This window comes from Macadamia integrifolia, chromosome 5 (assembly GCF_013358625.1).
Source record: "Macadamia integrifolia cultivar HAES 741 chromosome 5, SCU_Mint_v3, whole genome shotgun sequence".
Lineage (NCBI taxonomy): Eukaryota > Viridiplantae > Streptophyta > Magnoliopsida > Proteales > Proteaceae > Macadamia > Macadamia integrifolia.
This window is the reverse complement of record NC_056561.1, coordinates 17622991-17647353: the sequence shown is the minus strand read 5'-3', so window position 1 is coordinate 17647353 and position 24363 is coordinate 17622991. Positions and strand designations below refer to the sequence as shown.

The 24363-nt window shown below is 38.6% G+C and overlaps 3 protein-coding genes across 6 annotated transcripts in view; 1 reads left to right on the top strand and 2 right to left on the bottom strand.

The window, feature by feature from the left end:
* Positions 1-823: 823 nt before the first annotated feature.
* Positions 824-1270, bottom strand: LOC122077930 (probable transcription factor At1g11510). Its single transcript, XM_042643816.1, has one exon. It carries the CDS (start codon positions 1268-1270, stop codon positions 824-826), a length of 447 nt encoding a protein of 148 aa, XP_042499750.1.
* A 3477-nt stretch (positions 1271-4747) lies between these two features.
* Positions 4748-8235, top strand: LOC122079621 (multiple organellar RNA editing factor 3, mitochondrial). Of its 3 annotated transcripts, none has more exons than XM_042646240.1 (6): positions 4748-4950; positions 6554-6611; positions 6752-7167; positions 7270-7367; positions 7478-7543; positions 7666-8235. In XM_042646240.1, exons 3-6 carry the CDS (start codon positions 6809-6811, stop codon positions 7929-7931), a joined length of 789 nt encoding a protein of 262 aa, XP_042502174.1. In that variant the 5' UTR covers positions 4748-4950; positions 6554-6611; positions 6752-6808; the 3' UTR covers positions 7932-8235. The 3 variants fall into 3 exon arrangements, with proteins under 3 accessions (XP_042502174.1, XP_042502173.1, XP_042502175.1); XM_042646239.1 differs by having other exon boundaries at positions 6519-6611; XM_042646241.1 differs by lacking the exon at positions 6554-6611.
* Positions 8236-12604: 4369 nt separating this feature from the next.
* LOC122079619 overlaps positions 12605-24363 on the bottom strand; it is a 72746-nt gene continuing 60987 nt past the window's right edge. Inside the window, exons 5-12 of one of the 2 annotated variants that reach the window (XR_006140474.1) lie at positions 15839-15927; positions 15604-15707; positions 15397-15505; positions 15219-15294; positions 14909-15023; positions 13363-13894; positions 12923-13117; positions 12605-12796 (exon numbers count right to left, since the gene is read on the bottom strand). Coding sequence is in view for 1 of the 2 variants with exons in the window: in XM_042646237.1 (XP_042502171.1) it covers positions 13018-13117; positions 13363-13894; positions 14909-15023; positions 15219-15294; positions 15397-15505; positions 15604-15707; positions 15839-15927 (1125 nt within the window). In the remaining variant the exon portion in view is untranslated. Of the gene's footprint in view, positions 13118-13362; positions 13895-14908; positions 15024-15218; positions 15295-15396; positions 15506-15603; positions 15708-15838; positions 15928-24363 lie in introns of both variants that reach the window. The other variant, XM_042646237.1, reaches the window with a different exon arrangement.

Genomic DNA, 24363 nt, shown 5'->3' with positions numbered 1-24363 from the left:
TGGGGCAAACAAGGGTCGTTGCATCCTGACTTGGACAAGTTTTGAAAGCTGCCCAACTCTCATGTCTCATACTTCATGTACTAGCACATCTACGACGTGAGTTTTCCTTTTTTATTTTTTTTAACTTCGCATGTTGAGCTTGTGCTAACGTATTGTCATTTGATAGGGTTTCTATTGGTCGATGGAGGTGTGCAGTCATTTTGAGAAAATGATGGCTCTGAAGTGGAAGCCTGAGGAGGAGATTTAGCAGCTTTGGGATCAACTGGCACATATTAAGGGACATCTAGAGTCTTCTAGCAAGGAGTGTCGAGCTGCGGAGGCCAGGTCTGCGGCCCACGAGAGGAGCGTTGAGCTAGAGGAGGAGGTTAAGAAGCTACTCATTGAAAAGAGTGAGATAGTGGCTAAGGAGTCACTTCAGGCTAAGACTATTGAGCTCCAAGAGGAGCTTCACAAGAAGGTTTCTGCCCAGGAGATGGCAATCCAGTCTCTTTAGGAGCAACATCTTTGGGAGCTCAAGGAGGTTGAAGTGAAGGCTGTGGAGAGATGCGTGAGTTCTCCCAAGGGTCAGGAGTACCTACTATGCTTGAACACTTCCTCCTTCAACTTTAGCTCAGATACGGTAGTGAACTTTGGTAGAATGTCCATATAAGGCTGGAATGACTCGATCAGATGTGGGTACATAGTCCAATCAATTTCCTATTCTTCCTTCCCTGGAACCTTCTCTGTTTTGGAATGACTCAACAGTGATTTTACCTTTGTCTTTACTAATAGTTTGAGTATTAATAACATCATTAGAAGCATGAGAAGCAGAGCCAGAAGCACCTCATATTTTCTTGGACAACTTAAAGACCTTATTTTTATGAGATTTTGAGAAAACTAGGTCGTTGCCCTCTTTTCCCTTGCATGCATTATTCATGAACCTCTTCCTTAGTCTTCTGACTTTATCAGATAATTGATTTTTGGAGACATCAACATGGAACGTGTTCTTAATAAATTCATGAAAGTCAGTCATATTGTTATATGCTTCAGAGCCTTTCTGAGAATAGTAATCAAGCATACCTTTCAAGATCCCAAGTTCATAATCCTCAAACCACACCATCTGAAAAGGCATCTTCTTCACATTGTCACCATTGGATTTATTCTCAGCATCCTCCTCCTCTACGTCCATAGCCTTCTTCTTCCTTCTCTTGGAATCTTTGCCATCATCTTCCTCATGAGACTTGATAGTGCACTTAACTGGAGCGGTAAACTTAGATTGGGAAATAGGCATAGCAGAGTTCTTTGCCGAAGACTTCTTTAGAGTTGGAACGGCCCCGTGCTTTGAAGAGCCTTCTTGACAAAATCTTCATCGTCATCCTCCCCCTCTTCATCATCACTTTCCTGATCTTGTTCTTCACTTCTCTAATCTTTCTCTTCTTCTTCTTTTTCATACTCTACTTCTTCCTCGTTTAGTTGCTCTAAGTATACCGTCCTCCCCAGCCTCCGACCTTGAACCTGTTGGAAGAAGGCTCCTCTGTTGCTGATAAGGAGGTGGCCCATGTTTGGGGCAAAAAAGGGCGGTTATGTCCTGACTTGGATAAGTTTCGAAAGCTACCTGACTCTCACGTCTTAGACTTCATGTACCAGCACATTTGCGACGTGAGTTTTTTTTTTTTTTTTGAACTTCACAGGTTTAGCCTGTGCTAACATATTGTCTTTTGATAGGGTTTCTACTGGTTGATGGAGGTGTATAACCGTTTTGAGAAAATGATGACTCGAATGTGGAAGGCTGAGTAGGAGACTCAGTAGCTTCGGGATAAGCTAGCACAGGTTAGTGGACAGCTAGAGTCTTCTGGCAAGGAGTGCAGCACCGCGGAGGCCAGGTCTGCGGCCCATGAGAGAAGGAGTGCCGAGCTATAGGAGGAGGTTAAGAAGCTACTCCTTGAAAAGAGTGAGATAGTGAAGGCCAAGGAGTCACTTCAGGTTGAGACTATCGAGCTCCAAGTGGAGCTTCGCAAGAAGGTTTCTGCTTAGGAGATAGCAATCTAGTCTCTTCAAGAGCAACATCTTTTAGAACTCAAGGAGGTCGAGGTGAAAGCTATGGAGAGATATATGAGTTCTCCCAAGGATCAGGAGTGGCTACGGAGCTTGAATACTTCCTCCTTCAACTCTGGCTCGGATACGACTATGAACTTTGGCAGAATGTTTATGAGGCTGGAATGACTCGACTAGATGCAGATACATAGTCCAATCAATTTCTTATTCTTCCTTCCCTACAGCCTTCAAACCAACAGTTTTTTTACCTTTGTTTTACTAACAATTTTAGTATTGATAACCTCATTAGCAGCATGAGAACCAAAGCCAGAAGTTAAAGACCTTTTTCTTTTTTTTTCATACTCTACTTCTTCCTCATCGATCTGCTCTAGGTATACCGTAGGCATTTTGGGTGCGGGGTACTTGGAGTAATTCAAATGTGTCAAATTGACTGATGAGGCTTTGTACTTTCGACAGGTATTTAACCATTCGTTCCTCCTTTGATTCATATTGTTTGTTTATGTGGTTTACTACTAGCTGTGAGTTGTTGCGGGTTGCAAGGTCTTGTGCTAGCACCGATTTGGCTAATTTGAGCCCCGCGATCAATGCTTCATATTTTGCTTCATTGTTGGTGGCTTCAAAGGTGAACTGAAGAGCGAGTTGGATTTAAAACCCCTGAGGATTGGCTAGGGCTTGATCCGTCCACGTGCAACATCCACTGGGTGCTGGGTTCCGAAGCTTCTATCTTCTCTTCTTCAGAGGCCAGTGTGCATTCAACCATGAAATCAGCTAAGGCCTAGCCTTTGAGGATAGTTCTAGGTGAGAAGGTAATTCACGAGATTTTTGGATTATGCATGACTTTTTCAAGGGTTGTCTAGTGAGTACTCCAAAGGTGTGCTTAAAAATATGGTCGGAGCTTTTGTGCCACCATTACCGTTTTTCGATCTTGTGGTATCTGGTTTCAGCATCTATGAGGACGTAGCTAAGTAGTATACAGGCATTGTTGTCGGCCTTGCTCCCAAGCCAACCTTTGCAATTGAAAAACTTAGCCCAAGCCCTATTTGGGCACAAGCGGGCTTGGTCTGGCTGGGATTTGTTGACACTCTAAGTAGTCATACTAGGATACATTAGCACCTTGTGGCTCTCTTTCTTGTATGAAATTTCCTCCTATGTACTTTGTTGTTCTATTGCACCCTATTAGTGTGCTCCCTTGTGCTGCTTGCTCAAAGAACCCTTTCTTATTCTATTGTAAGTGTATGTTGCAACATGGTTGTTAATGGAATGTTTGAGTTATTCTATTTATCATTCATTTTTTGGTAATGTATTCTATTTATCATTCTTTAATCTTACAATTGCCAACTTGACTTTAATTACTCTTCCGACAATTTGAACCAAATGTCCAAGTTTCTTTTCTTCTTCTTCTTTTTTTTTTTTTTAATTTAAATGGTGGGGGGTTTCCAACTTCTTGTTTTTCACTCGTCTATTCATAAATGTTGGTGGATTTTGGTGTGGTGCATGGATGCTTCGAGTGTTAAGCAACAAAGGCATTTACACCCCATCAAAAAAGAAAAAGTAACCTACCATTGTTCATATTTCTTACTGTTGATTACACGGAAGAGGCCAAAATGTGGAACCTTTTTCTCCAATCCCATGTACTGGACCAATTAGTTGAATTTTTTCGCACTTGTGCTGTAATTGATGAAACCATGTTTCCTAGTAGTAACTGAGTGAATCACACCTTGGCCATTTGTGAGAAATTTAATTCGTGTGGAACAGGGAATATTGTCATTCATAATACTCAGTTGACTCAGCAAGTTGTAAAGGGGTGTGTGGATTTGGTTATCTTTTCTTGTGCAAATTCAATAAGTCTATTATAGGTAAGGATTAAAGTATCGATATCGATTGTCATATTGATCGGTTAAATTTAAGATACATATTGGAGGGTTTCATATCATTTCAGAGATACACTAAGATATGCTAAAGATCAAGGATTAAAGTATTGGTATCGATCATCATATCGATAGGTTAAATTTAAGATACGTATCGAAGGGTATCGTATCAATATCGGAGATATTTCAGACCATGATTACATGTATTATGTTATTGACTTTCTCATACTGGTGAATTGGTTTTTGATTCTTTTTCTTTTAAATTTTTCTTCAAACATCAAAGCTGCGTTTGGTGGTCATTCAGTTCCAAAAATGACGTTTCATGTCAAAAACATATTTTGTAGTTTGTGTCAAAAAATGTTGTTTAAAAAAAAAATATTGGTGTTTGGTGAAGCTGTTTCATGAACGATAATGTAGTTGTTCACTTTTTTGGTTTTTGGAACGAAACCGAAATGACAGAACAAGGTTTCGTCATTCTATCAATTTAAGTTTCTTGCATTTTTTGCCCTTTTCATTCCTAAAAGACAGAAAACACCAAATTGACACCAAAAGCTTATTCCACTTTTTTGTTCTCATGGAACGGAAACGTTTCTGTGGATGACTGCCAAACACGCAACCTTGATGTTTATGGGTCTGTTTGATAACGTTTCAAGAAACGTATTTCTATTGTTTTTGGATAGAAACGGAACAAAAGGCGTTTGATAAAACTGTTTTGTTTCATTTATTTTCAGAAATAGAAATTGAAATTTCTAACCATTTATAGTTCAAGAAACGACCCAGGCGCCATTTTTAAAAACGATTCGTGGTCATTTTTTCGCTGGTTACTATCAACTTTCAAGAATATAATTTATCAAATACCTCCAATTAAACGTTATCAAACGGGTTCTTTTATGTCATTGGCAAAACAGAGATAACTTCAACCTGCTCTGCTTCTTGTTTGCCGTAAACCCTAGTTGAAGACATCTCTGGTACGAGTACAGGGAGAGAAACAAGAAAGCCGAAGGGAACCTCGTCTGTGGCATTCGGAATCGTTGAAACGACCTCTCAAGTAAGTCGGACATTCTTCTCCTTCGATCTTCTTCTTCATCCCTGCAACTATTATTCATCTTTTACATACTTGTTTTCAAAAGACCCTAATTTTTTTTTCCTTTGGTTGTTTTTCACAAAGCCCTAAGACCCTTTTTTCACAAGTCCTTTAATAGCAGACCAAAGGGAAGTGTTGAAGGAATTTTGCTCATATTAGGCTACGTTTGAGCCCCAACCCAATTTACAGAGAAGGTCATCTCTCTCTCTCGACAGATTGTTGTTTGGAGATGTACAGAAATGAGGTCTTGAGTAGATCTTGAATTTGATTAATTCCTGTGTGCTTGATACCTCTGCTATCTTGTCTGATTAAGGTTGGGATTGGACTGGTTGCATGGATTTTTATATTATTAGCATTGTTTTTAATTTATTTACACTGTGAAAGCCATACGGTTTACATTATTAGCATTGTTTTTAATGATATACTGGCATTGTTTTTAATTTATTTACACGTGGAAAAATGATGTTTAGGAAATGTAAATTTGTCACATATCAAATTCTTTGGAGGCTGGACCTTCCTCTTTGTTTGCCCACTTCTCCCTTCCAAATCAAACCCATATAAGCAGCCTCAGGAACCATTATATACATTGCTGGCACCAGATCAAACATGCTCATAAGTACATTGTGGTGCACAGTGGGTCAAGTGCAGCATCATGTGTCAATTGATGCATGCATAGCAACAGTAATATGCCTTCACTGATCTTGTTTGCAAGATTATTATCCCCATCAACTCCTTTTGTCAAGAGGTCTTGTCTGTAATCAGATGGATGCTATAAACCCAATTATCTTTCCTCACGAATACAAGTTTCTTATTCTGTATAGGGAAGCTTTAACATCTGCCTCATGTTGGATATTGCTTGTGTTTATGTTTCCATAGAGTAGAACTTTACAGAAATCATAGTATGACAGCAATTGGAGCAACAAGATCTCAACATAATGGAAGGAAATCACTATTACAAGAAGAGCAACTCACCCACGCTATTCAAAGTGAAGTTAAAGTCGTTGGCAGCAGCGATCTTTTTCCTGTCTGTACTTTATTCCATTCGAGTCAAACCCATGATTTTTACTCATCTGAAACTGAACTATTCTGCTCGGTTCGATTTTAAACCATGCTTTCGGTTTCGATTCTCGATTCTGGTTCTAAATCTGAAACTGAACTATTCTGGTTTCTTGCTAATGCTTTGCTCAGCCCAGGCAGGAAAAGAGTGGCTGCTGCTGCAGCCGCCGCCAAGGATGAACAGGGACCCTCAGTCCATTGCTCTTTTCGTCCCATGCTTGTCTTCTTTAATGATCAATTCCAAGCAACGGAAAATATGGATTTTTGGAAATGTATCTCATGACAGCACACTTCATTTGTGCCACATGGAAGGTTGAATCTGGAAAATTTGACCATTGGATCTTGGAAGTGGTTTGAATTTTGGGCACGCATCTTTTATACTCAATTTTAATCCTATAGCCTCCATCCACCCCTAGTTATTCATGCACCTTCCCAGTAATTAAATTTTTTTTATGCTTTATTTTGCCACATGGTAGAAATCCACTTGGGCTGAAACTTGACATGCGAGCAAGGGACCTTGGGCTCTCTGTGTCTACAAAAATTTGATCATCCAAACCGCCACACGGCAGGTATGTGTGTGCTCTCAAGAATCAAGATATTTTTTTTTCTATGGGACTGCCTACAATATATAGTGATATAATGTCATTTCTCAACCTGTGACCAATTTAGAAATGCAAAATGAGAGAAGACTTACCAAAAATTGTTACAGCCGGAGCATATCAGAAGGGGAACGTTTCTAGGAGGCTAGACAAAGTTAAGCACAGCTATGGCTCTCTTGACCAGACGCACTCTAGGATCTTTCCTCTCTCGAGCTCTCTCTTCTTCATCGTTAACATCTCCTATTCATCCTCGATTGGCATTAGCTGTCCTTGGGAAGCAGAATCAGCAATTCTCTCCTGAGTCCAGGAGAATCCCGAACCGGCCAAAAACATCTGGATCAGGGTATTCCCCCTTGAATGATCCTTCTCCCAACTGGAGCAACAGACCCCCCAAAGAGACGATTCTTCTTGATGGCTGTGACTATGAGCATTGGCTCATCGTCATGGAATTCAATCAAGACCCCAAGCCCTCTGAGGATGAGATGATAGCAGCATACATCAAGACACTCACTGCTGTTGTTGGAAGGTGCTATACAAATTTTACTTCCTCATCTTTGATCTTAGCTGCTTCAATTCGTTTCAGTCTTTCAAGCTGTCTCATTGTCTCTATGCTTTTTGCATTTATCAGTGAAGAGGAGGCAAAGAAGAAGATTTACTCGGTTTGCACAACCACATATACCGGCTTTGGTGCTTTGATATCTGAAGAGCTTTCTTACAAGGTTAAAGGTATTAAATCCTAGGTTGTAGGGTTTAAGGGTGATGTTCATTTTTTGTTTTGATTTGGATACTGGGTGATTAAGCAGCATGGTCTCTTGATATTTTTTTTTCATGTATAGGACTACCTGGTGTTCTTTGGGTGTTGCCTGATTCATATCTTGATGTTCCCAACAAAGATTATGGAGGTGGGTACTACATGGATGAGTAATAAATTTAATGACCAAATATTTTTCATTTCAGTTGAAGCTGTATGGTAAGTTGTAGAAGATTTTGAGAATACTTATCCTTGTCCTTGATATTTAATTAGGCGATTTGTTCATCGACGGGAAAGTCATCCATAGACCACAATTCAGGTTCAACGAGAGGCAGCAAACCAGAAACAGACCACGCCCAAGGTATGATAGGCGCCGAGAGACAATGCAGGTTGAAAGAAGAGAACCAGTGCAAAGAGACAGTTGGACCCAGAGGCAGTCGGCAATGCAAACAAGTGCTATGGGTGGACAAGATTCGTCTCAGGGTGGGGTGAAGGATCACTTACCAAATCAAGGAGACGTTCAGAGGTACAATGCTTGAGAATTCATGGCTCACTTAACAAAAGGGAGGACTAGTAAAGTGACTTAATGTAGTCGATATTTTAATTTCTAATTTGTTGGTGAACGGTGGGTCTGCTTGGATTGTGTAGTATATTTCTTGACGGACATTATTGGGAAATATCTTCTAGGAAGGTGAGAAATGTGAATATTTTAATACCCTTTTTGTGGCTCCCATTTCAAATCTCTCTTAATAAACAACGGGGGGTTTGGTTTGGAGTTTCTTGGATTCTGGATAGTTTCTAGTGCACTTCATTTCATTATATGGATTACCATGTTTTGGGTAAGCCCTTTTCACATTTTCCTTCCCTCTTATCAATGCATGTTTCCTTGTTTATTAATTTGTTTTTATTTCAGAATTGACTTTGTTATGCGTGTTATATGTTTTCCATTTAGAGGACAATGAAAATCTTAGACACATCACATTTTGAATGACTTAATTTACTTAAATACTGGGTCAACTTTGATTATGTTTTCTGTCTATTTCTTGGGAAAAGTGTAACGTTTATTATCTTCACTGCTTCTCTTGTTATAACATCTCTTCTTAACAGGGCAGCTTTTTTTTTTTTTTTTTTTTTTTTTTTCTGTTGAAATCAAAATATATATAAAAACAGAAAAAAAATGTGGATAGAAAACAAACAGATCGGCAGAACCAAGGAAAAGCTCGAAGTCAACTAACTAAAACAACCAGAAAAGGGGATGATACAATAAAACCTTGGGGGATGAAACAATCACCACAAAGGGAGGGGTACATCAAAACTAGGAGTGGGGAGTGGGGGTGGGTCAACGAGTGAAAGATCCCAAGAGAGGACAATATACTTAATTCTTATTTGAGTCTGGCAAACTATACAATTAAGAAGGATTTTATTTCCAATCTTAAAAGTAATATTATCCTAGATTTGCTTGATATTGTGTTAGAACGTTGTCCTCCTTTTTATTCCTTTCTCACTAGATGTGATGAGTCATTGTAGAGAAGGCTAGCTTACCTATCGAATCGTTAATTGATTTTCCATTGAAGCTGTTTTGATCCACCTCTATTCTCTGTCAAAAGTGAGGATGACTCTTGGAGTTGGCTAGCACTTTCTAAGGATTCATTTCCAAACAAAATTGGAAAAAGGACATGAAAAGAATAAATGGTTGACACGTTTAAAGGAATTCTAACAATGGGAGCAATTTGGGATTGACAAATTTCTTCAGGAAAGAAACTCCTGGATAGGAACAGAATTGGATGAAGGTCTCCAACCAGTAAAACAATGCAGAGGGATAGCTCGGCTACACTAGACTAACCTATAGATAATAGGGGTTAAAAGGGGCTCTCGATCTCACCAAGTCCCAGGTAGACGAAGCCGATTTTTTTCCAGGAGTTGGAAATCCGCTAGACATCATCCCCACTTCCACTGGGTCTCAAATTAATCATCTGTAGCTAAAGCCCTGGGATTATTGAACGTAAATCTGCGCACGATCCTATGCAAACAAGGGTTAGTGCACAATCCTATGTGAACAAGGCTTAAAAGCGATAGATAGCTTGGTTCCTGTAGGCAGTGGTCAGCGGGAACTTATAATCAGGGACCTACAAACTGATAAAACAGCTAATGCTATCGATACCATATTAAACCAAAAGCAAATGAATTCAATGGGCACCTCTGAGAGAGAGAGAGAGAGAGACATTGTTTCAATCACTTTCTTGATTATTGGTGATTGCAATCAGATTATTAAATCCAAGGATAAATTTGGCGGTAAACTAATTTTCCCTTCCCATATTTTCAGCCCATAAGCTTCAAAATCTCATCACTTTCTCTCTTTTGATGAACTCCCTCCCACTTGGTTCTTGGTTTACCTAGTCAAATAAACAAAAACCTCCCAATTGTATAATGGAACACCTTGACCAGTGCTTAGGATGTCCTAACTGGTTGTCTTCCTTCCCTAACGCTTCTCTCCATACCATCCTTAGGATTTGACCTTAACCCTATCGTCCTCAATCACACCCTCATTATTGTGATCCCAAAGTAAGATAATGTGTTTGCGGCAAGCAAAATTAAACCTTTTATTAACACTACCATCTTCTCATATCAAATTGCCTTAGTGAAAGGCCTGCAGGTCTCAAATAACAATATTATAGCCTAGGAAATCTACCATTATCTGAGAAAAAAGAAAAAAATAGTTGGGCTTTTGGCCCTCAAACTTAACATGTTCAAGGCATATGAAAGACTTGAATGGAGCTTTGTTTGGGCAATTTTTGAATATTTAGGTTTTGATGACCATTAGTCTGACATGATCTACAAGCTTTTCACTTGCGCTTTCTCTATCAAGATTAAGGGGTGTTATTTTAACATTTTTGATACATCCAAGGGGATCCGGCAAGGCTGCCCTTAATAAGCCTTGACATTTTCATTATATTCATAGAATGTTTTTCCATCCTACTTTAGTCTAATAGGGATCTTAGTTTGTTCAAGGGTAACAAAATCAGTCGGAAAGCAATCAAAATTACACACCTTCTTTTTGCCTATGATACCCTTCTTTTCTGGGGAGCTACTATCGAGGATGTGTCTACCTCAAGTCATTCCTTTCACCTTTTGAAGACCTTTCTTGCAAACACATTAATTTTGCAAAGAGTAGCACCTTATTTAGTGGTACTTCCAAAGTCAAAGCTGTGCATATTATACAATCTTAAATTCAATATTATGACAATCTTATTTTGCAAAAATGTTCTTATAATGTACTGTTATGTGTGTAACTTCAATGACATTTCTGTAACGTGCTTTAATATTATCCAGAAAGATGATTAATTTATGCTAGTCTTTTAATTAGTGACATTTATGTAATTATTATCTATAAAAAATTGTTTCAGAACGGTTTTACCAAAAGCCACAACTATTATTTTTCAATTCTGAAACTGTTTCTGAAACAGGTTCACTTAACACCATTTTCTGTTTTAAAATGAATTTTTAACACAAAAACTGAAAAAAAAAAACTAATTTTGACACGAAACGTCGTTTCTGTAACAAAATGACTACCAAATGAAGCCTAAGAACCATGCCTTTAAAATTTCCCAATTGGTTACAAAGCACTCATCCCAGAGTAAGATTTATGTGATTTTGCAGATATTTACCACCTCTTTCACAAAATTTAATCTGCATCTGGTTGCCAACTAGAATGAAATCATTTCTTTGAATTATGCAGCATATAAATGCTTAAGTTGATAGTCCAATATGGACTCATATTGATTATTTTTTTTCATAAGAAATGTTATCATAGGCTTTTGGAAATGAATTAATTTCTACTATTATTCTCATTGTGATGTAAATGGCCTGAGATGATTCCATCGCCATGGATATCTTATGGCCAAAGATGCTGTGGGAAATCATAAAGAAATGCTTTCACTCCAGATCAGTGTTATCAATTCGGCCGAATAATTCGTGAATTATTCGGCCAAACCGAATTTTTCTGAATTTTACCAAAAATTCTGACCGAATCCGAATTAAAAATAAAATTCGGTAAAATTCGCGATTTTTTCAAAAGTGAATATAAAACGTGAATAATTCGGACCGAATTGGATTAAACCGAATTATTCGGTCCACTTAAACAGTATTTAAAAAAAAAACCAAAAAAAAAAAAAAATTCCCAAATCCGAATTTACTAACTATGCTCCAGATAACAGCTGAACTGAGCAACCATTGTGATGATAAACTACTTTAGAAGATAACATTCTTCTTATCATTTTTCTTAATGGGTAAGCTTCTATAATTCCTCTTCTATTCACCTATAAACTCATTTAGGCTTGATATTCTAAAGCAAGATTTATCTTTGTAGCCACTAGAAGAATACAACTACGCTGTGTAGGGAATCTTCCTTTTTTTTAAGGATAGAAAAGAAATATATTACTAGCCAAAAAGAAGAGAAAAATCACTATCTACATAATACTTAGCATGATCGGTTCTAGCCCTAACAGCTAACTGATGAGCAACTGAGATCAACCATCTATTATAGCTTCCAATATATACACAGTTCTCTAAGGTCCTGTATATATGATTGATTGCTTTTATTTTTATTTGATTAATTTTCATTTTCTCTATCTAGTATTGTATTTTCTATCGTTGGAGCTAATTTATAGACCTTTGTTTGTTGGATGGGTTTTAATCGAGTGATGCTTCAGTGCATTTAAATGTTATTTGATTGAACTGATCTGGTTTTGATTCGGGCAGAACCGATTGTATATATGGAGGCTTGATGAACTTGTATCATTGATTCTCCTTTCAAATATTAGCATCTATGGTACATGGAATGTCATATAGGTTTCTGTTGTTCCCTAATTTCTCAATCTTTTGTTGCAAATCAATTTTAACTTCACGTGAATTTAGTTCAAATTGGTAGAGCACTTGAGGATTCCTAAAAAGATGGTCTAAACTATATTGAATTTTCTTGTCTAATTTTCTGAATTCTTATGACGAGTGGAAATGATAATCATGATGTATACAACATTACAGATTTGAAAAGATAAACAAAGATGTCCTAACAAGCTCTCTTCCCCCTCCACCATACGGAAAAGATGGACAAAAGTTTCCTGCTGCCATTGGTTGGTTTAAATTGTTTAGGGGTGGCATTTTTTTTAAGTGTCAAAACTGTCCAGTGCAGGAGAGACATCCACGGTCACTTATGTGGGTGGATGAGTAAGAAGAGAATGGCATTTCATAGTTTCTGTTCTCAGTCTATTCTGGAATCGATTCTAGAAATATTTACCAACCAGAATCTTACAAAAAAATAATCAATTCCACCTGTAATCAAGGAATTGGGAGAGAGATGATTATCAATCGGAGGCCTCAGAAGCATCCTTCCGCTTTTCTTTGATTCCTATAATGATAATACAACAATGACAAGGAAGAGGGTGAATTTCTCCTCTTCTTCCATTGGTTCAATATGATGTTAAATATAATGAAATAAATGAAACAATTAGCAAAGCTAATCAAAGCATCTCACCAATCAGAAGGATCGAGTTTGGTCATTTCCTGACACCCTCGTAGGCTTGGCTTATTGCAACTCCCTACATCCACTTTCAGGACAGCATGTGCCTGTTACAATGATGCTTGGTCATCCCACTTCCACCTCCGACCGACCTCCTCAAGAACCTTTGCACGTGCTTGGTTTTTCTTTGCTTCGTCCTCAACCCAAGACCTGCATATAAGTTGCATTTGTGGGTGAGAGGAGCCAAATCACAATGATTATCCATGGCATAGGGAACAACTAACAAAGGAAATTGGAACACACCCTTAACTCGGACCATAAAATTTTCATACTAAAGCATTGAAGTTCTTATTTATTAATGCCTAACAATAAATAATTTCTAGACCAAGAGAAGCAAAATTTCCTTCATTCACTGCAACAGAAGAAACAGAAGATAAGCGCAATAAAGAATTCACCTAAGAATCTGAAGAGCTTCTATCTCAGCTTCGAGTATAGATTTGGCATCAACGATGGCTTCCTGGTTGGCCTGTAGCGCATTGAGCATATCCTCTATGGTCTGTTTCTCGGCCATCAAACTAGTTTTGTCACTGCCAAGTCTTTCAGACATCTCATTTACCTCTTCCTTGAGACTGGAAAGCAATTGCCTTTGACAGTCCAGAGCTGCCTTCTCCTTCAAATGACGGGCCATGTTCTTATCTTGAACAATCTTTTCCTGTTCTAAATCATGAACTGCACCAAGAAAATCCTTTTCCATTAGGACACCACGTGCTTTCTCTTCATTCATCTTCTCTTCCCAAAACTTCTGTATCTCTCCCTTGCCAAGCAGCTCAATCTTGATTTGTTCCATTTCCGCCATCCTCAATGTATTCTCAGCTTCTATCCTTGATAGTTCACTATGAATGGCTTCTGTCATCCTGCCACTTGTCAGTGTCACTGCTGCTTGAGCTTTTGTTACAGGTTTCCCAGGTTGAAGTCGCTTGATCTGTCCTGTAGAATATAAATGATGACATAGTGCATAAATATGTTTAGTTGCGTGAAGATACATACCACATTCATGGGCGTGTACCTAAATGAATGCTGGTCTATGTGCATTTGTGTGTGTAAAAACACAACACATAAATAATGCGATGCGAGAATTACTTTTGTCCCAAGAAACTAGAACTGACTTGTCAAAAAGCACCATTAACTTAGAAGCTTCTTTAACCCAATGGGGTTGCTCAGATAGCAAAGACCAACAACTCAAAATTAAGTCATGAGTTCCACTCACCTTGGGGCCTAAATATCAGGAAAAAAGAAAGAAAAAGCCACTTAGAAGCTTCAACTTGTGAAGGAGCCAAGTTGTGGTACGTGGAATATCCCAATGATGAGGGGAAAAAAAGTAAAAAGGGAACACAATAATTGGGACAACAGACTGAACAGACAGGCAAGAAGACCATATTAAAAGGTATTATACATACTTAAAAGACAAAAAGTATCCTTATGCAATTGTTTCCTTACAGTCACTAACCTTTTGTCCTGTTATTATGGGTTATGCCATAAACATAGTTGTCACGGGGTCTAGATGACACCAAGAAGGCGCCTAGGTGACCAAGCACCTGGATGGCAAGGCTTGACAACTATGGCCATAAATGAAGACAGGGTTGCCAAAATCACCTTCTCCCCATGAATTTTGGTCATCATTTTCTTCTATTTCTTAATGGGTAATGTAAGGGTTAACACTAATCTGGCAACACATTTTACTGTTAAAAATATCATTGGTTATCTAAATCGGAAAAGTGAAACTGGGAAAACCCAGTGGATGTCAAAAAGTAAACTAAGTTGATCTATTGATTCTGTAGAAGTTTCACCAAACACAGTGGTTTCACTAACCACTGTGAAAGTCGACCCTTTTTTTTTTTTTCCTTGTACAGATTAAATAAGGACAGTCTGGTTAAAAAAATTATACTAATTAAAAAAGTGCAAGCGTATCACAGAGAGAGAGAGAGAGAGAGAGAGAGATACCAAAAACTTTTCTCAATATGCCCTTGTCACCAGCCAAAATGTCCAGGTATAGCCCTGGGGTTGTGTCAGGTTTAATCTCCTTCACATCCATAAAACCAAGTTCTGTTCTTGATATCTGGACTGTAAACAAGTCAGTCTTTGATAGCTACAGAACTTGTATTTAACATCACCACATACATATGTATTTTTCATTTTCTTTTTTTTCCAATAGATGTATCTCCATAGTTTTTAATTAGATCCAGCAAAGAGAAGCTCAAATAGAAATAACTAGTCTCTTCAAATTTAACAACACAGCTAATATCAATAGTACCTTCTTTTCTATTCTTTCAATGGACGAATATTCTAGCTGAGCCTTCCAGTCAATTAGATCAAGTCGTGATATAAATCTGAAACACCAAATAAATCTTATCCACAATGCGACAGGTATAACTAAGTCAAGCAGAAGGAAAAACATATCAGAGAGAAAAAAATCTTGTAAATGCGAATACCTATCAGGGAAAAAATGAATCTCTTCTTGGCCTTTGAAACCATCCTGATCAGAGAATCGGTTGTTACTGCCCGATAGCTTGCTTAGAACAATGCCAGCCTCTGCAAGGGCTGTTCATTGCAAGTTCATGGACAAATTTTTAATTGCTTCCACATGCATGCCTTCTGAACAGAAACTGTACAGTTTACATTATCACCTAGACCCTCACCTTGAATGTAGTGGAAGTCTGGGTCTTCAATGCTTATGTTATCAAATGCACATACATGAGAACCAGCAAGTAAAACAGATGGAACAACCCGGTGTTTTGGATCCCTATTCATGCAATGTAAACAGTACAAATAAAAAATATCAAATACTGAGATTTTGTATATGAAATCTATTCAGAGTAATTAGTCATGTGAAGCACCATTCTGTCCCTCTATCCACAATCATGTATCAATTACCTTTCTAGTAACGAATTTGCTCTGACTAGCCATCTTGCATATTCCCTTCTGGTACACAACTCATCTGCCTTGACATCATCTTCAATAATCTGTATACAATAAACCTATTAGCTACATTGCTTAGAAATGGAGCTAAATCTTCATTTATGATAGTTGGAGGTTCATTAAAATAAAAACTTGTAGTGAAGACTTGGTGATGAGAACCCAGGTTCAATAACCAAAATTAGGGTCACACTAGGGGCCCACCCAAAGAAATACAGGCCAATTATAAGGGGTAATGGCAATCTGGTAATTAACCAGAATTTTCAATGTGGTACTTGGTAGAGAAATAGGGGAAAGGATAAGAAATAAATTAAGAGTTAAAGGATGAAGGCAGACTTGGAACAAAAGTAAAATAAGGCTAAGAATTAGAATAAAGGGTAAAGAGACAAATATGGTTACATAAAAACATGTCACAATGTTGTCTTCAACCTTATAATATGAACAGGAAACCAGCCGAACTGCGGCAGTAACTCTTAGTTTCAGTTGATGAAACTCAACCAACACGCAACCAACCCAACTCAAACTCTAGGAAAAGACTAATATCCCATAGGACTGCTGAATCCAACAATCAAACTTCCAAAATAACAAAAGAACACATGGGTTTTAAAGATCTGCAATCAAACCCAGCGGAAGAACAAACCAAGAGATGGATTTGACTTGGAGATCTGTATCCAGCAAGGTTTCGAACAGAGATTCTACAGGTAAGGTCGCCTTAAAGGTTGTGAATAACCCACTCAATAACAGAACAAAGGGAACAGAATCAAAGAAGATCAACCCATAGGTTACATACTTATAGGAGACAACCATAACTTCAATCTGTCCAAAAACTTGTCCATCGGTTACATACTTATAGGAGACAAAACCATCTCAAAATAAAAACTAAAGAGAAACCTATTCGACTACGGAATAAACTCAAATTAGGAAACAAGTAAATCGATTCTAAAATCCTACTCTAAGTCCTACTTAAAATAGAATATTAAATAATATTCCTAAATAAATAAAGCTTCCTAAAATCCTATTAGATTCCAAAAACTCAAATATGGATCTAGTTCATCTCTGTTTGGATACCCAGATGGGTTTGGATTGGTCCATGTGTATGTGTCTGCATCAACTACCAAGTGTTTAGAAAAACTCGTATACAAGTTTTGTAGAAGAGTATCAATAAAAGCTCACGAGAGGGTGTGAATTGCTCCTTGTCTGCAACGCGAACAAAATCCAAGATATGAAGCTTTGGAACTGCATTCAAGTCTAGAAAATCATGGGGGAGAACAAACTCATAAGGGGGAATCCTCGGCTCTGCACTGATGTACATCATTACGTGATCCACAATTTTCTCATTTTTTAGTATCGTTATATTTCCACAATTGGATGGTCTTCCTCTTGTGTTGACTCATTAAATTCGTCCCGTGGTTGCACTATTGGTACCACCTTTGAGTCAATCGATCCATGAAGAACAATTTTCTGACATGTGGGAAAGCTAGATCGTGCACAAATTTTTGTCATGATCAAGGATGTCATCTCGTAGTTTCAACCAACCCTGACCCAATTTAATGATGTGTTGAGGATAATCAAACACTTCACAAAAAGCACCATTATAATAATGAGAAACAGAGAATTCAATGAATACACCATCATATGACTCAGAAATACTCTGATTGGTCTTTGGCAACATATCAACCACAGATCTTGAGATGAAACTGCCATTTAATTGCTTATAAACATAGTTGTCAAGGTGGCGTCCAGGCGGTGCGCCTGGGGCCTAGGCGATTTTGGCCTTATTGTACTGTATGTCGCCTTATATTTTGGCACTTATTTATGCCAAACATCATTCATTTATTTAAAATATTATTTATATTAATAAGCAAATACCCCCTGTTTGAATCAAATAAAAATAGTTTAAAAATCAAATTCTAAAAGGATAAAAAGTGAACACCCCAATCCAAGAACAAAAACTGGATTTTTTGTTATAGGGGCGATTTTCAACTTTCAAACGTTGGGGTTTTTCTCAATTATGAAAATTTTATAAATCTTATCATGGTAAAACATTGCTAACAACCAAAAGTCGATAAGATAATCTTTTGTTTTGATGTCCATAAATTATTTTCATTCAGACGATTTTAACAGGGTTCGCGGTTTCGCGCATTTTAAAATAAGTTTGAGCAGAACATAACTTTGTTATTACAACTCAGATTTAAATAATCTTAGACTTGTTGGAAAGCTGGTTTTATGCTATACCTAATACAACAAGTCTTATGTAAAAATAAAATCATTTGACCAATCAAATTATTATTGAACATGAATTTCTCTAAATGTTGATTTTTTATGACTTAATGTTGATTTTTTATGATTTGATGGCTTAAAATTTTGATTTTTGATGACTTGATGTGGCTTAATGTTGATTTTTTATGAGACAAGGTATATGTCACATACTAAATAATGTTAGGAAAGAGGAAAAATAAAAATAACACTTGGTTGCCTTGTTCCCCTTAAGGCGGGCGACTTGTTGCCTAAGCGCTTAAGGAGCCCTCTAATGCCTTGGCACCATGACAACTATGCTCATCAATCAACAAATTAGAAAGCTTTCCATTGGGCAATCGCACTCTGAACTTACACACAAAAGATTCCATGTCTAAGTTTGTATTTGGGATTGTCATTGGCCCACTATGGTAAGGACCACTCGAGACAAGGCTTAGTGGCTAAACGGTAAATAATTTGATATATAGAAGGGGGTGGCCAAATGGCAATTATAAGGAAAAACAATTAGAATCCTAAACTACATATCACGTATGGGACAGTGGTATACTTGGAATGAAGTGTAAAGAAGGATAACTACGGACAAGGAGAGCATAGAGGGCCAATACTGGAAAATCAAAAGAATTTAAAATAAAAGAAGGAACAAAAAGGAGATCGTGGGGTTGGGGGTTTCACTGTAGACGCACAAAGGGAGTAGTTCCTTACTGGAGATGAAGTCCAGAAAAGACTCTTCTTGATGTAGATAAGTCACTTGGGCTTATTTTATTGCAAATAAGCCTTAGGTTGTCTTATGTATGTGTTGGGCCTTTGATCCTATGGGTTTTCTTTGAAATGAACCACTTTAATAGGCCTAAAATATGGGTAGAAGGTAGGAAAACGGGATTTTATTCATTAGTTTAATTAGTTGCTATTTAATTCAATAAAGGCCCATTAGACCATTAGTTGGTTGTAAAGTCTTATATGGACTACTAGTTAGTTAGTCCTACTCCATGTTGGAGTCATAAAGTCAAGTCCTAGTTCTATTTTGAATTCCTAGTTGTAGTAGGAGTATCTAGTCCTATTGGGAAACTAGCTCCTAGTATTAGTATGATTGTAAACTTCCCCTTTATAAATAGAGAGGCATATGTTCCATTATTGGACAGATTTGAATAAAAGAAAGTTTGCATTTATGAAAGAAAGTTTGCAACTAAATGCTTAGAGCAGCTGAGATAGCCACTTCCTTTATTCTCTTTCACCCTTCTCAACCCCCCATTTGTTTTATTATTCCTTTTTATTTTATTTGTTGTAACATTCAAGAGGTATAGTTCAGATTTTGATAAAAGTCTCCAGAAATCAGAACCGATCAACAATCCTAGTGGGAATAGGAGAGAGATCGATCTCTTATCTTTCTCTCTTCTGTATTCTGTTCAGCCAGGTATTCACTCAAGGTATTCTAGGCTTCATAAGGGTCCCACGATCCTTACCTAGTCACTGTTGGAAGCATTTAGTTGCTGTTCTTGAAGGTTCTTCTCAATTTTCTCTCTTAGGTCAGAAAATCAAGAAAGCTTGTAACTTCACAACCAGCCGTCAGAATCCTCTCAACTTTGGGGGTTTTTGTACCCTCCCTAGGGACTATCTACGCCCAAGAGTGCAACTCAATCGGACTCCTATAGCCTTGGCCGCATCTCTCTCTCTCCAACTCTATAACAAGTTTTTCCCTCTCCTATTGAGTTAGGTTTTGGGCTGATTTTGCTCCTATATGGGTATTGTATCCTTGAGGGTTTATTTGATGGTATTATTTCTTTGTTTCTCGCTCCTATTTTAATTGTTTGGGGATATAAACTGCGGAGTTAGTTACTTGTAATCTACTCCTGCATTACTTCTCTATCGAAGCAAGGAAACCACGAGGGTTGGGCTGTACTACTTCAATAGAGGAGAGCCAACAAGAGGAAAGGGAGGAACTCCAAGGGCTGGCGATGTCAAAGGAAGTCAGTCCAGCCAGGATAGGACCTGCTGGAGAACTTCGAACCAGGTATGTTTCTCTTTGTCTCTCTCTCTCTTCACTTTCTTCACTCTCTTCTTCTTCTGCTGTGCTGCTCCTTTTTTTTTCACAATCTAGAACCCTAGAAGAGGGTTTCGATCGAAGGGGGAAAGAAAAAACAGAGGGCGGAGAGGTTGCTTTGCGGATTTTAGTAGGGTCGATGGGATGGAGTGGGTGAAAGATGGTGGATTTTTTTTTTTTTTGGGTGCTGGACAGAAACCGAGAGGTTATGTCAAAGAACAAGAAGATGGGTGTAATGAAGAGAGGGAAAGGAGGGGATTGAGGGGAGTGGCTCGATTTCCATTTTTGAACAGAGAGTTTTTTTTTCCAGATTCTGTTCTCAGTCTTGGCAGAAACCAGAACAGAGAAGATTGGAAAGAAAAGAGAACGAAGGAGAGGATCCTTCAGCTCTAGTACTAATTGATGGAGGGCCAGTAGGGCAGGGAAGAACCTCTGGGATGAACTTAGAGTTGGGGGGGGTAAGTGATGCAGATACGGCTGCCCTTTCTTGGTTGGACCAGTATGACCGGCTTTGGAAGCCAAGAGCCAAGAAGAACCGGTCCAGCCCAGGGTTTTGGTCCAACAAGGGTTGGAAATAAAATTAGTAGTTTACTTAGTATTTTATTTCATACTTTTAGTTTCCAGACTTGAACGTAAGAGTAGGATTTATTTTCTTGCTTTGGTTTCCTTTTTATAGTTGTTTCTAGTTTAGGCTAGTTTCCATTCCAGTTAAGTTTCTAATTTCATGTTCCTCTTTTCCTATATATTGGTTGTAATCGATTGAAGATTTGGAGAGCAATTTGATTATTGAATGAATGTGTGAGTGTGATCCTCCTTTTCCCCATCTCTACTCTGATTTCCCCTTCCTTCCCTAAGGGTTCTCCATCAACTTGGTATCAGAGCCGAAGGATCCTCCTTCGTTCTCTTCCTTTTCCCATTCTCTGTTTTTGGTTCTACCGTGATAGAGAACACCAAAAAAAAAAAAAATCTTCAAAAAAAAATCCCAGAACCCCCTGCCGCTGCCTCCTCTCATTTTTTTTTCCCTTCCGACAGCAGCCGCCGCCTCCTCTCTCATTTTTTTCCCTTCCGACAGCAGCCGCAGCCTCCTCTCTCATTTTTTTCCCCTTCCGACAGCAGCCGCCGCCTCCTCTCTGTGTCCGACAGCAAAGAAAAAAGAAAAAAAGAACCAAGAAGAAAGAAAAGTCGAGAAGAGAGAGAGATCGAAGCTAGAAGAAGAAAGAAGAAGACGAAGAAGAAGAGAGAGAGCGAGGAACATACCTGGTTCGATTTGGGCTTCCACCTTTCTCCTCTGGTTCCATCTTCAAGAAGGAGAAACTCCTTGGTCGGTAAAACCCACCCCCACGATTCCCCTTTTGTTCCCTTTTTTTTATTTATCTTTTATTTCCTAAAATACCCCTCCCTTTCTCCTTTATTCCCCTTTTGTCCCATATATTTTTATTTCCAAATCAAACCCCTGTCCCACAAGTGACTGACACACCCTTTTGTGGTTTAATTTGAACTTCCAAAAAAAAATTTTACTATTCTGTCCCTGCCCTTTAAGCTTCCAGTTATTTACTATTCTACCATTATTCTTTGAGTGCTATTTTGTTACTCATCACCATGGTAGCCAATAGTGAAGTTGTTCAACAGCTGAATTCCTATAAAGGAGAAACTGATACAAAATTTGATGCTCTCACTAACATGGTCACGTCCCTAAAGACAATGGTGGAATCTATGCAAGTTTCTATTGATCGTTTGGTGGCAGCAGATAAAGGAAAGAGTCCCATTCAGTCTGGGGATTCTTCCAACACCACTCCACAGGATTTGCCAGTAACACCACCACCACCACCACATCATACACCACCACCACCACCTCCACCACCATATGGGACTGGTAGACATGATGATAGAGCAGAAAGAGCAGCAAAACTGGATGTCCTTGATTTTTATGGAGACAATAATCCAGAATTGTACCTTGACTGGATTCACAGTTTAGATACATTCTTCAGATGGTACGTGTTGACTGAGGCTCGAAAGATCCTATTTGCAGAGGCCAAACTGAAAGGCACGGCTCGAGTCTGGTGGATCAAGCAACAACAACAGAACCGAACCCGAGGCATTGGTTTGGTCAATACTTGGGCTGAAATGTATGAAGTCATGAATCGGTGATTCTTGCCTTCTGATTACAAGCAACGCATGCATCTCAGATTTGCACAGTTGAAACAAGAGAATTTGACCGTTGAGGAGTATGTTGCTAGATTTTATTATTTGGCCACTCGTTCTGACTTTGAGTGGGATGAAGAAGTCTTAGTGGCCCAATTTCGCAATGGTTTGCACCCTCAACTTAGTTCTGCCCTTGCATCTAGTCGACTACCTACAATGGAAAACGCCGTACAAGTAGCATATCAGGTTGAGGAAAGTCTGAAACGCCCATACAATCGGAGAAATTTTGCAGATACTTTTTCTCGAGGTACTAGTTCCGTTTGGCAACAGTCTCCTACCCAAGAGAGGTCATCTAGCAAGCCACAGGCAAGTGTTACATCTATGGCTTCTTCACGACCTAGTCGGCCGTATTCTCCACCTCGACATGTTTCTGAAATATCATCTTCACGGCCTACTCGCCCATACTCACCCCCTCGGCGTGGTTCAGATAAACCTTCTGATTCTTCAAAATTTACAGTTCGGTGCTACTCATGCCATGGATTTGGACATATCAGTGTCCAATGTCCCAGCCGTTTGGTTGCTTTTATTGATAAGGATTCTCCTATACCATATATTCCCGAAGAGCAACTTGGTTCTGACACAGTTGATTAAAGAGAAGAGCGTGCAACAGGTGAAGTCAATGATACTCTCAGTGACGATGACCAACATCCTTTTTATGTCATTCGTCATGTGTTGACCACTCAGAAGGCCACTGAAAATGAAGATTGGCGCCGCAGTAGTATTTTTCAGACTCGTGTGAAGTGCAATGACCAGTTGCTAACCTTGGTCATTGATGGAGGCAGTTGCACTAATGTTGTCTCTGAAGACGCTGTTCGTAAGCTGGGATTGAATACAGAACCACATCCTAATCCTTACAAGGTTGCTTGGGTGAACAACACTAATCTCAAAATCACAGATAAGTGCTTGGTCACATATTCTATTGGTGGATTTAAGGATACAGTCCAATGTGATGTCCTCCCTCTGAAGGTGTGCCATATCCTTCTTGGTCGACCTTGGTTGTTTGATAAGAAAGTACAGCATTGTGGCTATGCCAATACCTATGCCTTCAAGCATGCCAACAAGACTATGAAGTTTCATCCTGCCAAAGATCTCCCTGAAATTAAGCTCAAGAAGATGGTGGGATCATTCCTCATTCAGCGTATTCCTTCCGACGGTCTCCTCGGTCCTTTCCCTAACTCGACGGAGTCGAGTTCTTTTCAGAGGAGGAGAGTTGATGCAGATACGGCTGCCCTTTCTTGGTTGGACCAGCATGACCGGCTTTGGAAGCCAAGAGCCAAGAAGAACCGGTCCAACCCAGGGTTTTGGTCCAACAAGGGTTGGAAATAAAATTAGTAGTGTACTTAGTATTTTATTTCATGCTTTTAGTTTCCAGACTTGAACGTAGGAGTAGGATTTATTTCCTTGCTTTGGTTTCCTTTTTATAATTGTTTCCTAGTTTAGGCTAGTTTCCATTCCAGTTACGTTTCTAATTTCATGTTCCTATTTTCCTATATATTAGTTGTAATCGATTGAAGTTGGAGAGAACAATTTGATTATTGAATAAATGTGTGAGTGTGATCCTCCTTTTCCCCCTCTCTACTCTGATTTCCCCTCCCTTCCCTAAGGGTTCTCCATCAATCATCCTCTATATCACCTTCTTTATTTATGATTTATGATTGAGCCTAGATACCTAAAACAATCACTTTCCATAATCTCCCTCTAATCAATTTTCAATGCCTCGTTATCTTAAAAACTTTTTTGTTCTAAGGTTAATCTCCATAACTCCAACTTGGCACCAATCATTGTTTTTGTATCATCCACCAAACAATGTTACCAGTAAAGAGCATACACTAAGGAACCTCATCTTGAATGTCTTTTGGTTAAATCATCCATGATGAACACAAACATGGAAGGGCTTAAAGTTGATCCTTGATGTAACCAATTGTAATTGGGAATTCACTATTTTGACCCCCCAACAGTTCTTACACTAGTCATTGCACCACCATAC